Genomic DNA, 19,806 nt, shown 5'->3' with positions numbered 1-19,806 from the left:
TGCTGATTAGGAGATGATCGTGGACTTGAGAAAAAAGCAGAGGGTGCACACCCCTATCTACATCGACGGGACCGCAGTGGAAAAGGTGGAACGCTTCCTTGGCGAACACATCACTGACAAACTGAAATGGACCACCCACACAGACAGTGTGGTGAAGAAGGTGAAACAGAGCCTCTTCAACCTCAGGAGGCTAAAGAAATTTGGCTTGTCAACTAAAACTCTCACAAACTTTTGCAGATGCACAATTGAAAGCATCCTGTCGGGCTGTATCACCACCTGGTATGGCAACTGCACCGCCCGCAACCACAAGGCTCTCCAGAGGGTGGTGCGGTCTGCCCAATACATTACCAGGGGAAAACTACCTGCCCTCAAATCAAATCAAATTTTATTTGTCACATACACATGGTTAGCAGATGTTAATGCGAGTGTAGCAAAATGCTTGTGCTTCTAGTTCCGACAATGCAGTAATAACGAACGAGTAATCTAACCTAACAATTTCACAACAACTACCTTATACACACAAGTGTAAAGGGATGAATAATATGTACATAAAGACATATGAATGATGGTACAGAACGGCATAGGCAAGATGCAGTAGATGGTATCAAGTACAGTATATACATATGAGATGAGTAATGTAGGGTATGTAAACATATAAAAGTGGCATTGTTTAAAGTGGCTAGTGATACATGTATTACATAAAGATGGCAAGATGCAGTAGATGGTATAGAGTACAGTATATACATATGACATGAGTAATGTAGGGTATGTAAACATTGTATTAAGTGGCATTGTTTAAAGTGGCTAGTGATAATTTTTTTTACATCAATTTTTCCAATATTAAAGTGGTTGGAGTTGAGTCAGTATGTTGGCAGCAGCCACTCAATGTTAGTGATGGCTGTTTAACAGTCTGATGGCCTTGAGATAGAAGCTGTTTTTCAGTCTCTCGGTCCCTGCTTTGATGCACCTGTACTGACCTCGGCTTCTGGATGATAGCGGGGTGAACAGGCAGTGGCTTGGGTGGTTGTTGTCCTTGATGATCTTTATGGCCTTCCTGTGACATCGGGTGGTGTAGGTGTCCTGGAGGGCAGGTAGTTTGCCCCCGGTGATGCGTTGTGCAGTCCTCACTACCCTCTGGAGAGCGTTGTGGGCGGAGCAGTTGCTGTAACCAGGCGGTGATACAGCCCGACAGGATGCTCTCCATTGTGCATCTGTAAAAGTTTTTGAGTGTTTTTGGTGACAAGCCGAATTTCTTCAGCCTCCTGAGGTTGAAGAGGCGCTGCTGCGCCTTCTTCACCACGCTGTCTGTGTGGGTGGACCAATTCAGTTTGTCCGTGATGTGTACGCCGAGGAACTTAAAACGTACTACTCTCTCCACTACTATCACATCGATGTGGATAGGGGGGTGCTCCCTCTGCTGTTTCCTGAAGTCACCAAACCTCCCTTTTGTTTTGTTGATGTTGAGTGTGAGGTTATTTTCCTGACCCCACACTCCGAGGGCCCTCACCTCCTCCCTGTAAGCCGTCTCATCGTTGTTGGTAATCAAGCCTACCACTGTAGTGTCGTCTGCAAACTTGATGATTGAGTTGGAGGTATGCATGGCCACGCAGTCGTGGGTGAACATGAAGTACAGAAGAGGGCTCAGAACGCACCCTTGTGGGGCCCCAGTGTTGAGGATCAGCGTGGTGGAGATGTTGTTACCAACCCTCACCACCTGGGGGGCGGCACGTCAGGAAGTCCAGGACCCAGTTGCACAGGGCGTGGTCGAGACCCAGGGTCTCGACATTGATGACGAGTTTGGAGGGTACTATGGTGTTAAATGCTGAGCTGTAGTCAATGAACAGCATTCTCACATAGGTATTCCTCTTGTCAGATGGGTTAGGGCAGTGTGCAGTGTGGTTGCGATTGCGTCATCTGTGGACCTATTGGGGCGGTAAGAAAATTGGAGTGGGTCTAGGGTGTCAGGTAGGGTGGAGGTGATATGGTCCTTGACTAGTCTCTCAAAGCACTTCATGATGACAGAAGTGAGTGCTACGGGGCGGTAGTCATTTAGCTCAGTTACCTTAGCTTTCTTGGGAACAGGAACAATGGTGGCCCTCTTGAAGCATGTGGGAACAACAGACTGGGATAAGGATTGATTGAATATGTCCGTAAACACACCAGCCAGCTGGTCTGCGCATGCTGGGCCTGCAGCCTTGCAAGGGTTAACACATTTAAATGTTTTACTCATGTTGGCTACAGTGAAGGAGAGCCCGCAGGTTTTGGTAGCGGGCCATTTCAGTGGCACTGTATTGTCTTCAAAGCGAGCAAAGAAGTTGTTTAGTCAGTCTGGGAGCAAGACATCCTGGTCCGCGACGGTGCTGGTTTTCTTTTTGACTGTAGACCCTGCCACATACCTCTTGTGTCTGAGCCGTTGAATTGTGACTCTACTTTGTCTCTATACTGACGCTTAGCTTGTTTGATTGCCTTGCGGAGGGAATAGCTACACTATTTGTATTCGGTCATGTTTCCGGTCACCTTGCCCTGGTTAAAAGCAGTGATTCGCGCGAATGCTGCCACCACGGTTTCTGATTTGGGAATGTTTAAATAGTTGCTGTGGGTACAACATCGCCGATGCACTTACTAATAAACTCGCTCACAGAATCAGCGTATTCATCAATTATGTTGTATGACACAATGCGGAACATATCCCAATCCACGTGATCGAAGCAATCTTGAAGCGGGAATCAGATTGGTCGGACCAGCGTTGAACAGACCTGAGCGCGGGAGCTTCCTGTTTTAGTCTCTGTCTATAGGCTGGGAGCAACAAAATGGAGTCGTGGTCAGCTTTTCCAAAAGGAGGGCGGGGAGGGCCTTACATGCGTCACGGAAGTTAGAATAACAATGATCCAGGGTTTTATCAGCCCCGGTAGCACAATCGATATGCTGATAGAATTTAGGGAGTCTTGTTTTCAGATTAGCCTTGTTAAAATCCCCAGCTACAATGAATGCAGCCTCAGGATATGTGGTTTCCTACAGCACCCGATGTTACAGGAAGGCCAAAAAGATCATCAAGGACATCAACCACCCAAGCAACTGCTTGTTCACCCCGCTATCATCCAGAAGGCGAGGTCAGTACAGGTGCATCAATGATGGGACCAAAGAGACTGAAAAACAGCTTCTATCTCAAGGCTATGAGACTGTTAAACAACCATCACCAGCACATTAGAGGCTGCTGCCTATAGGCATAGACTAGAAATCACTGGCCACTTTAAGGAATGGAACACTAATCACTTTAATAGTGTTTACAAATCTGGCAAGCGTTCATAGCGACGTCGCTTTTTGATCCTTCGATGTCGGCTCTTCCTATCATTGTGAAGCAGAAATCACCGAGCGTTGGGATTGATCACCCACTAATAGGGCACGCGAGCTGGATTTAGACCGTCGTGAGACAGGTTAGTTTTACCCTACTGATGTGTTGTTGCAATTGTTACTGTTGATGTGTTGTTGCAATCATGCATCAATTGCTACATCTCATATGTATATAATGTTTTCTATACTATTTTACAGTATCTCATTCACTTAATAATGTTTTTCATGTCTTGCATTACTCATCTCATATGTATATATTGTATTCTATACTATTCTACTGTATCTTAGTCTGTTCCGCTCTGACATCACTCGTCCATATGAATATAGTCTTAATTCTTTCCTACTTAGATTAGGTGTGTATTGTGTATATGTTGTGTAATTTGTTTGATATTACTGTTGGAGATAGAAGCACAAGCATTTCGTTACATCCGCAATAACATCTGCTAATCACATGTATGTGACCAATAACATTTGATTTGATGATGCATTTCCCCAGACCACAGAACAGTAGTTCACTCCCAATTAATACTTGGGTTGTTAGCTTCAGAATCTTTCCCGGTAAATATTTAGCTATCCTTCTGATCATGCATGGAGTTATTTATTTATTTATTTTTTACATATATTAGTTATATGAGACAACCATAATAAGCAGTTGTTTAGCTGCACACCAAGTAGTTTGGTTTTTGCCACTTCCTCAATTTGTACTCCCCCAAGCTTAATTGCATTCCCATGCTGTGTTGACCTTTTCCTGGTGGAACAGACCAACATAACTTTGGTTTTCTTGGCATTCAAAACAAGTTTGTTTCCCGGAAAACCCACACCCTGATATTTCCAAGATCTACTTGTAGCTTGCTGTAGCGATTGTTTGCTGTACCGATTGTCTTGCTGTATATATTGTAGTATCATCTGCAAATATAGTAGCTTGAGTTTCAGATAAAGCATAAGGAATGTCTTTGGTATATATTAAGTGAATAAGTGGCCCAAGGCAGCTGTCCTGCGGTATTCCACAGTTTAAAGCATGAGGGGAGGAAAACAACCCACTGATATACTGTAGGTGGACTGTCAGTTAGATATGACTGTAGCCAATTGCCCCCTTAAACCCACAATGCAATATTTTTGTCCCAGTTATTTAGTGATCCACTAAATCAAATGCTGCACTGAAATCTAAAAATAGTACACCCACGAACCTGCCATTACCCATAGCATTCATGTCAACCAATGCAGTGGTAGTGGAATGTTTTTTGCGATAAGCATGCTGATCGGCTGTGATCAGATAATTATTTTCCAGATACTCCCATATTTGTCTACACACAATAGTAGACTGATTGGTTGACTATTGGCAGGAGTAATGGGTTCTTTGCCGTCTTTCGGATTGGGCACAGTTTAGCATTCTTCCAAACATTTGGAAATTTCCCCTTTTCTAGTGACCAATTAAACATGTATTTCAGTGGAGCTGCAATCTGGGGAGCAGTATAGTAAAGTAAAAAATTGTCCATAAGATCATCATCTGTAGATTAACCATAGGTAATGACTTTAAAAGGTTTAACACCTCCTCTACTGGCACCAATGGTAGACTAAAATAACAGTTTCTTTTGCTATTAATATGATCATCAATCCATTGGCTTGTTTGCAAGAATGGGTGTTTACATTATCTCTCAGTAAATTAGTTTTCTTTGTAAAAAAAATCTGCAAAATTATTGGCAATATCAGCTGGTTCTGTTATTGTTCTCCCGTCAACCTCCACACTAGATGGGCATGATGAAATAGATTTACCAAGTATGCCCATAACTGTATTCCATACCTTTTTTTAATCATTTTTACAATCAATAAAAGCATGTTAGTAAAATATATATTTTCTCTTACGATTTAATTTAACTGCATAATTACGTGGTGTTCTAGGGAGTTTTTCCTAGCCACCTTGCTTCTACACCTGCATTGCTTGCTGTTTGGGGTTTTAGCCTGGGTTTCTGTACAGCACTTTGATATATCAGCTGATGTAAGAAGGGCTATATAAATCAATTTGATTTGATTTGTTCTATAATTATGTTCACCAATTTCTATTTTTTTGGGCAAGACAAAAGATTTAAATGCCTATGAACGGGATATGGTATTGGTTTGAGTGTGTCAAGAACTGCAACGCTGCTGGGTTTTTCACGCACAACAGTTTCCTGTGTGTATCAAGAATGGTCCACCACCCAAAAGGACATCCAGCCAACTTGACACAACTGTGGGAAGCATTGGAGTCAACATGGGCCAGCATCCCTGTGGAACACTTTCGACACCTTTTAGAGTCCATTCCCCAACAAATTGAGGCTGTTCTAAGGGCAATAGGGGGAGCAACAAAATATTAGGAAGGTGCTCTTAATGTTTTGAGACACTCAGTGTATGAACAACTTACGTATTTCCATTTGGTCATGAACAGGTCCTTTGGTTTGGGGGCTCCATTGTTGCATGGCACCTCAATGGTCTCTCCATACAGGCCGATAACTGTATCCATACCGCTCACTGAGAGAGAGTGAAAAACACATGGTTATTTACTCAGTCAGTGGGAAGATTTGATTAAATATTTAACACAGCCCAAGATCTATTGACATTCAAATGGATTCAGGTCTTACTGATTTTTGTGGGGAATTCCAGCTCATCTTCATAAATATATCTAATCTAAAAGGTTGTTAATTGACAGGTGTCTGTCTACCTTATAGCACATTAACAAAATGCACAAGGGTAGCCAACGTTTGAAATTGCTTATTTATAGCCACTTTACTTCACAACCTTTCCCGCCCCCAATATGTTGCTGTGGAGACAAAGTCCAGCATGAGAGAGAGAAAAAACAGGGGACTGAGGGGAGGGATAGTCACACAGGCATAGAGAAAAAAAAAGAGGTCCTCCATGGTTCAACTGATTACAAGGTGTTGCTCAGCTAGCCATAAACAGCACCAACATTTCAGCCTTTCCAGAGTTCAGGTCAGGGTTAGGGGGTGTGTAGGAAAGGAAATGACATAGGAGAGCCATGGAACCAATAAAACCCCTTGAACGGAGGCTAAAGGACGGCATTTAACATACTGTACCTGCTAGATTTACTGGTAAAAAGCCTTAACCCCATACGTAAACAATTAACTAAGTACTCAACTGTCCAGATCAATTTTACATTCAAACCTAAATTGATCACCTCCATTGCAACATCAGGGGATCTAATCTTTTCAACAAAAGCAGCAGCAGCAGGGTATGCTATCTGTATAGACGCTCGCTACACTGTTTACACATGCCACTTCAATATAGTGTTGTTTTTTCCCCAATGAAAAACACAGAAATAAAAACATTTTTTGGCAGAGCTGAAGTTCCTGTCAGCAAGCAGTAAGTAACCATTAGAAGTGTTTTCATTTGCTTCCCATGCACCACTGAATTTGAATCACTTTTGAATGGGAGTAAATGCTTTTACCATGGTTACCATGGAGTCCACACAGATCTGTCCAGAGTGACCAGTGGCATCCTGCATCCTGTACTGTATGTGCACACCAGATCTAATAGCCCAACGTGTGACTTTCTACACTCAGTACCCATTCTGTTACATGTCAAACTGAACACAGTAATAGAACCTGGTAGACCTGCAAATACTGGATAGTGACAAAGGGAGTTACAAGGCTTTACGAAAAGAACACAACCTTATTCAATATAAATGTTTAACCAAAAGTCTAAAATCCAAGTTCTAAATATTACACCCCCAAAGTATAATCTCAAACAAAGCAGTTGTGAAGTTATCCTATTTCCATTGGATAAATTCAAATATGTATTTTTGAACAGTCAAATAAAGCCGTGTTCACCCTCTTGGAGAACTTTAAATTAGTTTGTATTAAAAAAAATACTATCTGTCCAGACTGCAATGGACCACAATGGGAACGAATCACAGTGTGCTAAATTACAGGATTACAGAGGATAAAGCTCCTGCTGCCTGTTGAGATAAGGTAATCCTCAGCAACAAGAGTAGGTGACCATCAACATGTGTCACGTCCTGACCTTAAGGATCCTTTTTAATTCTCTATGTTTGGTTAGGTCAGGGTGTGACTCAGGTGGGAAAGTCTATGTTTTCTATTTCTTTGTTTTTGGCCGGGTGTGGTTCCCAATCAGAGGCAGCTGTCTATCGTTGTCTCTGATTGGGTATCACATATAAGTTGTAATTTTCCTTTTGGGTTTTGTGGGATCTTGTTTTCTGTTTAGTGTCTGTGCCTGACAGAACTGTTCGTTTTCGCTTTGTTATTTTGTTTAAGTGTTTTTTTGAATAAAAGGAATCATGAACACTTACCATGCTGCGCTTTGGTCCACTCTTCCTACCACTTACAAGAGCTGTAACAGAAGATCCCAACACCAAAGGACCAAGCAGCGTGGCCAGGAGGAGCAGGGATCCTAGGCCTGGGAGAAAAGGGAGTGGAGGACATCCTGGACCTGGGAGGAGGTAATGGCAGGGGACAAGACCCTGCCATGGAAGCAGCCAGAGGCAGCGAGTGAGGAACGGCGATGATAAGAGGAGTTAAGACAACGACGGAAGCCCAAGAGATAGCTCCCCCAAAAAATTGGGGGTGGGGCACATGGGGTGATTGGCGGAGTCAGGGTTTAGACCTGAGCGTGTGACTGGTCAGGCACCGTGTTATGCGGTGATGCGCACGGTGTCTCCAGTGCGCATTCACAGCCCGGTGCGCTCCGTTCCAGCTCCCCGCAGTTGCCGTGCTAGAGTAGGCATTCAGCCAGGACGGATTGTGCTGGCTCAGCGCTCCTGGTCTCCAGTGCGTCTCTTCGGCCCAGGATGTCCTGCGCCAGCTCTACGCACAGTATCCCCAGGTCGCCAGCACAACCCAGTGCGGCCTGTTCCAGCTCCTCGCACTTGCCGTGCTACAGGGGGTATTCAGCCAGGGCGCGTTGTGCCAGCTCTACGCTCCAGACCTCCAGTGCGCCTAAACGGTCCAGTATATCCTGCGCCGGCTCTACGCACTATGCCTCCAGTGCACCTTCATAGCCCAGTGTGTCCTGTCCAGCTCTCCACACTCACCGAGCTAGAGTGGGTATCCAGCCAGGACTCGTTATGGCAGCTCCACGTACCAGGCTTCCAGTACGTCTCCTCAGTCTGGTGAGACCTGTTCCGGCTCCACGTACAAAGCCTCCAGTGATGATCCATGGAATGAAGCCACCAGTGATGATCCATGGGCCGGAGCCTGCAGTGATGATCCATGGCATGAAGCCTGCAGTGATGATCCATGGCACGAAGCCTGCAGTGTTGATCCACGGTCCAGAGCCTGCAGCGACGGTCCCCGGTCCGGAGCCTCCAGCGTCGGTCCCCAGTTAAGACCCTGCAGCGACGATCTACAGTCTAGAGGTCCCGCCAACCATCCCTGCACCAGAGGCGCCACCGAAGTAGGGGGGAGCCTCAAGCGGAGCGGGGTCTGCGTCCAGCACCGGAGCCCCCACCGAGAGTAGATGCCCACCCGGACCCTCCCCTATAGGTTCAGGTTTGCGGCCGGAGTCCGCACCTTTGGGAGAGGGGGGGGTACTGTCATGCCCTGACCTTAGAGATCCTTTTTATTCTCTATGTTTGGTTAGGTCAGGGTGTGACTCGGGTGGGAAAGTCTATGTTTTCTATTTCTTTGTTTTTGGCCGTGTGTGGTTCCCAATCAGAGGCAGCCATCTATCGTTGTCTCTGATTGGGGATCACATATAAGTTGTAATTTTCCTTTTGGGTTTTGTGGGTGTCACGTTCGTCGTACGAATGAGACCAAGGTGCAGCGTGGTATGCGTACATTCTAATTTATTTAAAGAATGAACACTGAACAAACTAACAAAACAACAAAACGAACTGTGAAGCTAATATAAATAGTGCAGGCCGGCAACTAAACACAGTGCACAGTACAAGAACCCACAAACACCAAAGGCTACCTAAATATGATCCCCAAGCAGAGACAACAATAAACAGCTGCCTCTGATTGGGAACCCTATCAGGCCACCATAAACATGCAAATACCTAGACCTACAAAACCCATAGACAATACAAAACCCCTAGACAATACAAAAACTAGCGTATTCACCATAGTCACACCCTGACCTAACCAAAATATAAAGAAAACAGAGATATCTCAGGTCAGGGCGTGACAGTGGGATCTTGTTTTCTGTTTAGTGCCTGACAGAACTGTTAGTTTTCGTTTTTGCGTTGTTATTTTGTTTAAGTGTTTTTTAAAATAAAAGGAATCATGAACACTTACCACGCTGCGCTTTGGTTCACTCTTCCTACCACCAACGCGAGCCGTAACAACATGACACAATGTTAACCATGAACTGAATAATCAGCCATTTAAATGACTAGCCGTAAAACCCCACTATGTTTTTATTACAAATGACATGTACACTCCATTTAATGTTTAGTTTCAAAAACAGAACATTAGTAGTAGAACGGTGTGTAGAACTACTTAAGAAGTAAGGCATAAGAACCCAGGGATTATCACCTCGGGCCTAAGAACAGCCCTTAGTCAGAAGTTATCACACGATAATCCCCTGGCTCAAGAGCCTTTCATAAAACGGTTTCCAACATATTTATACAAATATGAAATAAATGTTTTCATCAACATTTTTAACGAGTAAAATCTTTTTCGCATTTTGAAGTTGCTACCCAAGTGGGCTGGTCATTATTTATTTTCTCATGTTTTGAACCAGTCCTTAATTCTAATATTTCTATTCATTCGACATTGCTATGCTAAACAAATCATTGGCATATACAGTGCCTTCAGGAAAGATTCATTCCCCTTTACTTACTTCACATTTTGTTGTGTTACAGCCTGAATTCAAAATTGATAAAATACTTTTTTTCAAAAAACACTCCATAATGACAATGTGAAAACATTTTTAGCAAATTTACTGAAAATGAAATATAGAAATATCAAATTTCCATAAGTATTCACACCCCTGAATCAATACTTTGTAGAAGTACCTTTGATGGAGATTACAACTGTGAGTATTTCTAGGTAAGTCTTTAAGAGCTTTGCACACCTGGATTGTACAATATTTGTCCATTACTCTTTTCAAAATTCTTCAAGCTCTGTCTAATTGATTGTTGACCATTGCTAGACAACCATTTTCAAGTCTTGCCATATATTTTTAAGCAGATTTAAGTCAAAACTATAACTCGGCCACTCAGGAACATTCACTGTCTTCTTGGTAAGCAACTCCAGTTTAGATTTTGCCTGCTGAAAGGTACATTAATCTCCCAATGTCTGGTGGAAAGCAGACTGAACCAAGTTTTTCTCTAGGATTTTGCCTGTGTTTTGCTGCATTCCGTATCTTTTTTATCCTGAGAAACTCTCCAGTACTTAACAATTACAGACATACCCATAACATGATGCTTGAAAATATGGAAAGTTGTACTCAGTAATGTGGTGTATTGGATTTTCCCCATACATAACACTTTGTATTCAGGACAAAAAAAAAGAATTGGTTTGACACATTTTTTGCAGTATAACTTTAGTGCCTTGTTGCAAAAATGATGCATGTTTCTCTACAGGCTTCCTTCTCTTCACTCTGTCAATCGGGTAACGAAAATGTTGATCTATCCTCAGTTTTCTCCTATCACAGCAATTCAACTCTGTAACTCTATTTAAAGTCACCATTGGCCTCATGGTGAAATCCCTGAGTGGTTTCCTTCCTCCCAAGCAACTGAATTAGGAAGGACACCTGTATCTTTGTAGTGGCTGGGTATATTGATACACCATCAAACGTGTAATTAAAAACTTCACCATGCTCAAAGGGATATTCGATGTCTGCTTTTTAAAATTTTGACCCATTTACCCATAGGTGCCCTTCTTTGCGAGGCATTGGAAAACCACCCTGGTCTTTGTGGTTAAAAATGAGCGCTCGACTGAGGGACCTTATGGATAACTGTATGTGTGTGGTACAGAGATGAGGTTGTAATTAAAAAATTATGTTAAACACTTTTTCTGCACACAAAGTGAATCCATACAACTTATTATTTGCAGAGTGAAGGAAAAGAAGCCAACAAGTGCTCAGCAAGTCTACATTGTAGAATAATAGTGACGACATCAAAACTATTAAATAACACATATGGAATCATGTAGTAACCAAAAAAGTGTTAAAATCCAAATGTATTTTAGATTTTAGATTCTTCAAAGTAGCCACCCTTTGCCTTGATGACAGACTAACTAGATAGCTGCTGCAAGTTATGTTTTGAATTGGCTATCTCACCAGTTTGGATTTTTACCCCTTTTTCATGATATCCAATTTGTATGAACAGTCTTGTCCCATCGCTGCAACTCCCATACAGACTCAGAAGAGACATGTGTCCTCCGAAAGATGACCCTGCCAAGCCTCATTGCTTCTTAACACACTGCTCGCTTTAACTTCATATGGCTGCAGGGGCAGTATTGAGTAGCTTGGATGAAAAGGTGCAAATTGTAAACGGCCGGCTCCTCAGTCTCAGTTGCTAATATATGCATATTATTAGTAGTATTGGATAGAAAACACTCTAAAGTTTCCAAAACTGTCAAAATATTGTCTGTGAGTATAACAGAACTGATATTTCAGGCGAAACCCTGAGGAAAATCAAAACAGGAAGTGGCTTCTATTTTGAAAACTCCATGTTCCATTGCCTCCCATTGCTCCATTTAAAGGGATATCAACCAGATTCCTTTTCCTATCGCTTCCTCAAGGTGTCAACAGTCTTCAGACATAGTTTAAGGCTTTTATTTAGAAAAATGAGCCAGAAAGATAACATCGCGTCAGGTGGTCACATGAGTTTTGCTCGCGCAACAGAGTTTGGACAGCTATTGTTTTTCCCTCTCCTACTGTGAAAGACATTTGCGGTTGATATATTATCGATTATATATTTTAAAAACAACCTGAGGATTGATTATAAAAAACGTTTGACATGTTTCTGTGGACATTATGAAGACTATTTGGAATTTCCGTCTGCGTTGTCATGACCACTCTTTCCTGTGGATTTCTGAACATAACGCGACAAACAAACGTTGGTATTTTGGGTATAAAAATAATCTTTATGGAACAAAAGGAACATTTGCTGTGTAACTGGGAGTCTCGTGAGTGAAAACATCCGAAGATCATCAAAGGTAAACGGTTCATTTGATTGCTTTTCTGATTTTCGTGACCAAGCTTCCTGATGCTAAGTGTACATAATGCTATGCTAGGCTATCGATAAACTTACACAAACGCTTGGATTTCTTTCACTGTAAAGCATCATTTCAAAATCTGAGATGACAAGGTGATTAACACATGGCTAAACTGTGTTTCAAAATATTGCACTTGTGATTTCATGAATATGAATATTTTCTAGTAATATTATTTGACTGTTGCGCTATGCTATTCAGTGGTTGCAGACGGAAATTATCCCGCTACAGGGATTGGTAGCGTCAAGAAGTTAATCTTTTTTTTTCTTTTTTTTACATAGATTAGTTATTTGAGACGACCATTATAAGCAGTTGTCTAGCTGCACTTCCAATAGTTTGGTTTCTGCCACTTCTTCAATTTGTACTCCTCCCATAGTTAATTGCATCCCATGCTGTTTTGGCCTTTTCCTAGTTGAACAGACCAACATAACTTTGGTTTTCTTGGTGTTTAAAACAAGTTTGTTATGGAAAACCCACTTCCTGATATTCTCCAAATCTCCTTGTAAAGCCTGCTATACATGTTGAACCGATTGTCTTGCTGCATAAATTGTAGTATCATCTGAAAATATAGTAGCTTGAGTTTCAACTAAGGCATAGGGAAGGTCGTTGGTATATATTAAATAAAGAAGTGGCCCAAGGCAGCTGCCCTGCGGTATTCCACAGTTTAACACATGAGGGGAAGAAAATGAACCATTGACATAGGTGGACTGTTTCCTGTCAGTTAGATATGACTGTACCCAATTCAATGCTACCTCCTTAAAACCATAATGCATTAATTTTGTCAAAATTATTTCATGATCCACTAAATCAAATGCTGCACTGAAATCTAAAAATAGTACACCTACAAACTTGCCATTATCCATAGCATTGAGACACTGGTCAGTCATATCAACCAATGCAGTGGTAGTGGAATGGTTTTTGCGATAAGCATGCTGATTAGCTGTAATCAGATCATTCTTTTCCATGTACTCCCACATTTGTCTACTCACAATATCCTCCAATATCTTACTGAGTGTAGGGAGTAGATTAATTGGTCGACTATTGGCAGGGGTTCTTTGCTCTCTTTCGGAGGTTCTTTGCTCTTTTTCGGAATAGGACACCGTTTTGCATGCTTCCATACATTTGCAAACATCCCCTTTTCCAGTGAACAGTTAAATATGTATCTCAGTGGAACTGCAATCTGGGGAGCAGCACAGTGAAGCAAAACATTGTCCATAAGACCATAACCTGTAGATTTACCATCAGGTAATGACTTCAATAGGTTTAACACCTCCTCCACTGACACTGTTTGCAGACTAAAAGAGCAGATCTTGTTGCTCATAATATGATCATCAATCCATTGAACAATAGCTTGTTTGGAAGAATGATTGTCTACATTGTTGCTCGGTAATTTAATTTTCTGTGCAAAAAAATCTGCAAAATGATTGGCAATATCACTTGGTTTTGTTATTATTCTCCCGTCAACCTCCACACTAGATGGGCATGATGAGATAGATGTACCAAGTAAGCCCTTAACTGTGTTCCATACCTTTTTAGATTCATTTTTACAATCAATAAAAGCATTGTTGTAAAATAACCTTTTTTCCTTTTGATTCAATTTAACTGCATAATTATGTAATGTTCTATAATTCTGTTCATCAATGTATGTATGTATGTATGTATGTATGTATGTATGTATGTATGTATGTATGTATGTATGTATGTATGTATGTATGTATGTATGTATGTATGTATGTATGTATGTATGTATGTATGTATGTATGTATGTATGTATGTTACTGCTCTACGAGTGAGTTAGTTAGCATGTTCTAAATGTAATGGTTGCATTAGCTCCTTGCTAATTCACAGTTATTTCCATGCTAACAGACAAATCACAAATCTACAGCCATCAACATATTGTTGTTCTGCACATCTAATGTGCTTCCTTGTGTCTATCGTCAGAATAAACACCAATCAACTGGGGCTGCTGGCTGGACAGTTTTTTCTTTAAAAACACAATGGAAGAGAGTTACGAAGTACGGTCACATCTGTTACACTGGTGCCGAGACCAGTCTTCTTGTCTTCGCTGGGCAGCTGTTACATGAGCATAGTGTCACAACCATACTGTAACACATTATCAGGTAACACTTTACTTGACACCCAGTGTCATAACATGGTATGACACGGTCATAACCATGTCAAAATATGGTCAAAACACTGTCATGACCCTTATATTTACACCTGAGTTGCGTTCAACAAGGGAAATAGTTTGGCTAACGTTAGTTAACATATTCCATTTGTTTTGTGTTAGCCACAACCGTTCACAAACATTAGCTAACAGTCTGAGAAGATAGTGTGCGGTGAACATAAGTGTCAGTTTCAGGTCTAACCTGCCGCTAAAAATAATCAAGTGGCCATGTAGACATTTTACTATATTTAGTAGGAATAGCTAAGTCATTTTCAGTTTGAATATTGTCGCTAAAAAGCCACAGTAACACTTACAAAAAGTAGCTGTTCATTTCAAATCGTTCAACTGAAATTGTTACTCTGGCAACATGTTCGCTGCAAAGAGAAGCCTTGTTGAACTCGCCTATGTTGTGACATATTTAAGCAATAAGGCCCAAGGGGTGTGGTATATGGCCAATATATCACAGCTAAGGGCTGCTATTTTGCACGATGCAACGCGGAGTGCCTGGTTACAGTCCTTAGCCGTGGTATATATATACCACAAATACCACATACCACATATATACCACCATATACCACAAACCCGAGGTGCCTTATTGCTATTATAAACTGGTTACCAACGTAATTAGAGCAGTAAAAATAAATGTTTTGTCATACCCATGGTATACGGTCTGATATACCACGGCTGTCAGTCAATCAACATTCAGGGCTCGAACCACCCAGTTTATAAATTGTATTATTTTTTGCTAGGTATGTTTTTTCCCTGTCAAGAAGTTTCCTTTCATTTGAAATGAATTCTTTACAGTCATATTTTGTTCAGCTTATTTGAAATAACTTGTAGAAAATACAATTTATGACACTGTCATAAAGCATTATGACCATCCTCTGGTACTTTACTTGGACTAAGAAAATGCACTTTATGACACTGTCAAGAAGTATTATGACCATCATTAGCCAGATTGGCCTATCACATACATGCTAGAGGTCGAAAGATTAGGATTTTTCAACGCCGATACCAATACCGATTAATGGGGGGCCAAAATAAGCCGATACCGATTAATCAGCCGATTTTTATATATATATTTATAATAAATGACAATTACCACAATACTGAATGAACAATGAACACTTATTTTAACTTAATATAATACATCAATAAAATCAATTTAGTTTCAAATAAATAATGAAACATGTTCAATTTGGTTTAAATAATGCAAAAAGACAGTGTTGGAGAAGAAAGTAAAAGTGCAATATGTGCCATGTAAAAAAGCTAACGTTTAAGTTGCTTGCTCAGAACATGAAAACATATGAAAGCTGGTGGATCCTTTTAACATGAGTCTTCAATATTCCCAGCTTCTCAGGGATTGGCGTCCCGTCAACGGGACAGTTGTAAATCATGCAGCGCCTTGTGTCACCATCGCAGATTTTAGAGAAACAACTGTCAGTACATATAAGTGTCTTACATCGGCTGAAAGCTTAAATTCTTGTTAATATAACTGCACTGTCCAATTTACAGTAGCTATTATTGTGAAAAAATGCCATGCTATTGTTTGAGGAGAGCTCCAAACAAGAAAACACCTTTTTCACCGCGATAGGTTTGATAAATTCACCTCTGAAGGTGAAATACACATTCTGAATGTACTAACGTACTGACATTCTGAAATCTTGCTCTGAATAATCATCCAAAGGGTCCCAGAGAACATGAAGTGATGTTTAGTTAGATAAAAATCCCTTTTCATATCCTAAAAAGGCCCATATAGCATACACGACTGATTTTGTATTTCCACTCGTTCAATTTGCGAAGAAAGGAATCTGTGAAAATCTAACCCTAAACGTTGCTTCAACCGGTCAAATCACGTTCATATGTATTCCTCAGAGATACTAGAACATAACTAGACTTCACTATATCATTAGGGGTGTAGTATTTCCTATAGAACACCATATTCGGTCAGAGAGCAACGCCTTCATGGCACGCCGATGAGGTGGGCGGTCTTCACTTGAACGACTCTAACTTTGTCAAATAAGCACCAATCGGGGTCAACAAAGCTAGCTAGATAGCCAATGAGCTGGGCCTTACGGGAGTATCCGGAAACCCTGTATATGTCAAAAAAATGTAGCTACTAACCTTGTATGACAGCATGCCGTTTCCTTTTGGACAAAAATTATAAGAATATTCAGAGGTATGAAGTTATGAAAACTGGTTGTTTTGCAAATGTTGAACCTATAATATGGCTACTAACACTTGAAAAGCTAAATCAAAGTCAAAGTATACAGATTTGACGATATTCTTGCAGAAAAATGTAATATGAATGCAAATGTATCCTTCATGATTTGCCCAAATGTACCTGGATGACTTCACACTAAATGTCATGTAGTTCGCTCATTCTTTAAGTTACCCGTCTGAAACTTTGCACATACACTACTGCCATCTTGTGGACACCCTAGGAATTACAATCAGTGTGAACTGGGACCTTTCTCTTGCATTTCAAAGACGGTGGGAGAAAAAAAACAATTGTTTTTTTCTTTGTATTTTCTTATACCAGATCTATTGTGTTATATTCTCCTACAGTCAATTCACATTTCCACAAACTCCAAAGTGTTTCCTTTCAAATGGTACCAAGAATATGCATATCCTTGCTTCAGGGCCTGAGCTCTAGGCAGTTAGATTTGGTATGTCATTTTAGGCTAAAATAATTTTTAAAGGTGGCTATCCCGAAGTTTTAGGTTGTAGGTATTATAGGAATTATAGGACTATTTCTCTCTATACCATTTGTATTTCATATAGCTTTGATATACCTCTGGAGTTGATAGGCATGTAGTCATAAACAGCGCTGTGCGTCCCAGCATTGCTAAGAGCTGCTGTTTGAATGAATCCTTACAAGCCTGCTGCCTGCCTACCACCGCACAGTCAGACTGCTCTATCAAATATCAAATCATATACTTAATTATAATATAATAAACACACAGAAATACGAGCCTTTGGTCATTAATATGGTCAAATCCGGAAATCTCATTTCAAAAACAAAACGTTTATTCTTTCAGTGAAATATGGAACCGTTCCATATTTTATCGAATGGGTGGCAACCATAAGTCTAAATATTACTGTTACATTGCACAACCTTCAATGGTATGTCATAATTATGTAAAATTCAGGCAAATTAATGACGGTCTTTGTTAGGAATAAATGGCCTTTCAACAGTTTGCAACGAGCCGGAGGCCCAAACTGCTGCATATACACTGACTCTGCTTGCACTGAACGCAAGAGAAGTGACACAATTTCCCTAGTTTCTTTTAACTACATATGCAGGTTTAAAAAAATATACTTGTGTATTGATTTTAAGAAAGGCATTGATATTTATAGTTCGGTACATTATTGCAACGATTGTTCTTTTTTCGCGAATGCGCTTTTCATCAAGTTGAAGTAAGCTGTGATTCGATGATAAATTAACAGGCACCACATTGATTATCTGTAACGCAGAACAAGCTAGTTAACCTAGTAATATCATCAACCATGTGTAGTTTACAAGTGATTATGTGAAGATTGATTGTTTTTTATAAGATAAGTTTAATGCTAGCTTGCAATTTACCTTGGCTCCTTGCAGCCACAAGGTCTTTTTGATGCTGCACTCGCGTAACAGGTGGTCAGCCTGCCATGCTGTCTCCTCGTGGAGTGCAATGTAATCGGCCATAATCGGCATCCTAAAAGCCTGATTGCCGATTGTTATGAAAACTTGAAATTGGCCCTAATTAATCGGCCATGCCAATTACAATGATAATTTAACATGGTCAATCTCAGAAAATGTTAAAATAACATAAACATACTGTTGACAAGTAGGCTATGGTGTAATGGAATGTTTTGCTTTGTGTGGTAGGTTTTGTGGTATCTGACACTCTTATGTAGGTGTAATAACCAGTCATAAAATAACACAATATGTCACAACAGGTCTAGATATATGTGCCATGACAGTGTTATGACCATATTATGACAAGTTATGTCACGTTAAGTCAGCTGTTATGACATATTATGACATGGTTATGTCCTCTGAAGATTTAAATGCCCATTGCAGTCAAAAATTAGATTTCCTGTGTTTTATATATATTTCCACACTATGTTGGAATAATACTATGAAATTGTAAGAACTGTTTGAAAAGACCGGCTGAAATTTCAGCCTGTTTTGGTGAGATAGAGTTTTGGCCTGCCTGGTGACATCACCATGAGGTAAATTAGTTAATAGACCTATAACAAAGAGAGTTCCAAACCTCTCTGCCAATAACAGCTCATTTTCAGTTTTCCCCTCCCACTCAGACCACTCCCAGACAGTCCTAGCTAAATTATTGCAAGAGAAATGGCTATTTTTGTTTCTTTTGATCATTTTAATTGAAAACATTCACAGTATGTTACTTAATTGTTAACCAGAAATTATTTGATATTAAAATAAAAAGGGCTGCATTGGACTTTTAATAAGTTCAGATCACCAGTTCTGATGTGAAATCCTCAAAGTCAAATCCTCAGGTTCAAATGAGTTAATACTGCATACAGTGGAAATGAGTTGATACTGCATAGAGTGGAAATGGGAAATCAAATAAAAGAGAGAGAGAGAGAGAGAGAGAGAGAGAGACAGACAGACAGACAGACAGACAGACAGACAGACAGACAGACAGACAGACAGACAGACAGACAGACAGACAGACAGCGGCACCACAGGACGGGAGATACTTTCATGTTCCTGATTAAGGTGGCTCTGTCCCTGAGGAGAGACAGCTGAAGACAGCTCTGATATGCGCTCACTGGGGAAATCAGCTCCCCCCCACCACACCCCGCCTGCATTCCTCTCCTTTGCCTCTCTCTGTTGTTCCTCTTCCTCTCTATCTCTCTCTCTTTCTGTGCCACACACCTCTTCGGAGAGAGATACAAAAAATAAGCCCACACTTATTAAGTGGTGAAACTGACGGGCTGTGCAATGAATGGTGATCCCGTGGCGCATGTCCACAAAGGCACCATGGCAAATAGCTGGGAATGCAGGGGTTAGAGAGCAGCTAGGAGAACCACTCTAACTAGATCAATACTGGTTGCAGAAAGGCCAGACTCCTACAGTGAACACTACTTGTATAGGCA

The 19,806-nt window shown here is 40.9% G+C and overlaps 1 protein-coding gene across 2 annotated transcripts in view; it reads right to left on the bottom strand.

The window, feature by feature from the left end:
• LOC112267141 (CD166 antigen homolog A) overlaps nt 1–19,806 on the bottom strand; it is a 61,324-nt gene that overhangs the window by 16,747 nt on the left and 24,771 nt on the right. For both annotated transcript variants that reach the window (XM_024445266.2, XM_024445267.2), the window contains exon 2: nt 5,750–5,856. In XM_024445266.2, coding sequence (XP_024301034.1) covers nt 5,750–5,856 — 107 coding nt within the window. The remainder of the gene's footprint in view (nt 1–5,749; nt 5,857–19,806) is intronic.

Source organism: Oncorhynchus tshawytscha, linkage group LG14, assembly GCF_018296145.1.
Source record: "Oncorhynchus tshawytscha isolate Ot180627B linkage group LG14, Otsh_v2.0, whole genome shotgun sequence".
Classification (NCBI taxonomy): domain Eukaryota; kingdom Metazoa; phylum Chordata; class Actinopteri; order Salmoniformes; family Salmonidae; genus Oncorhynchus; species Oncorhynchus tshawytscha.
This window is presented reverse-complemented; position numbering and strand designations above follow the sequence as displayed.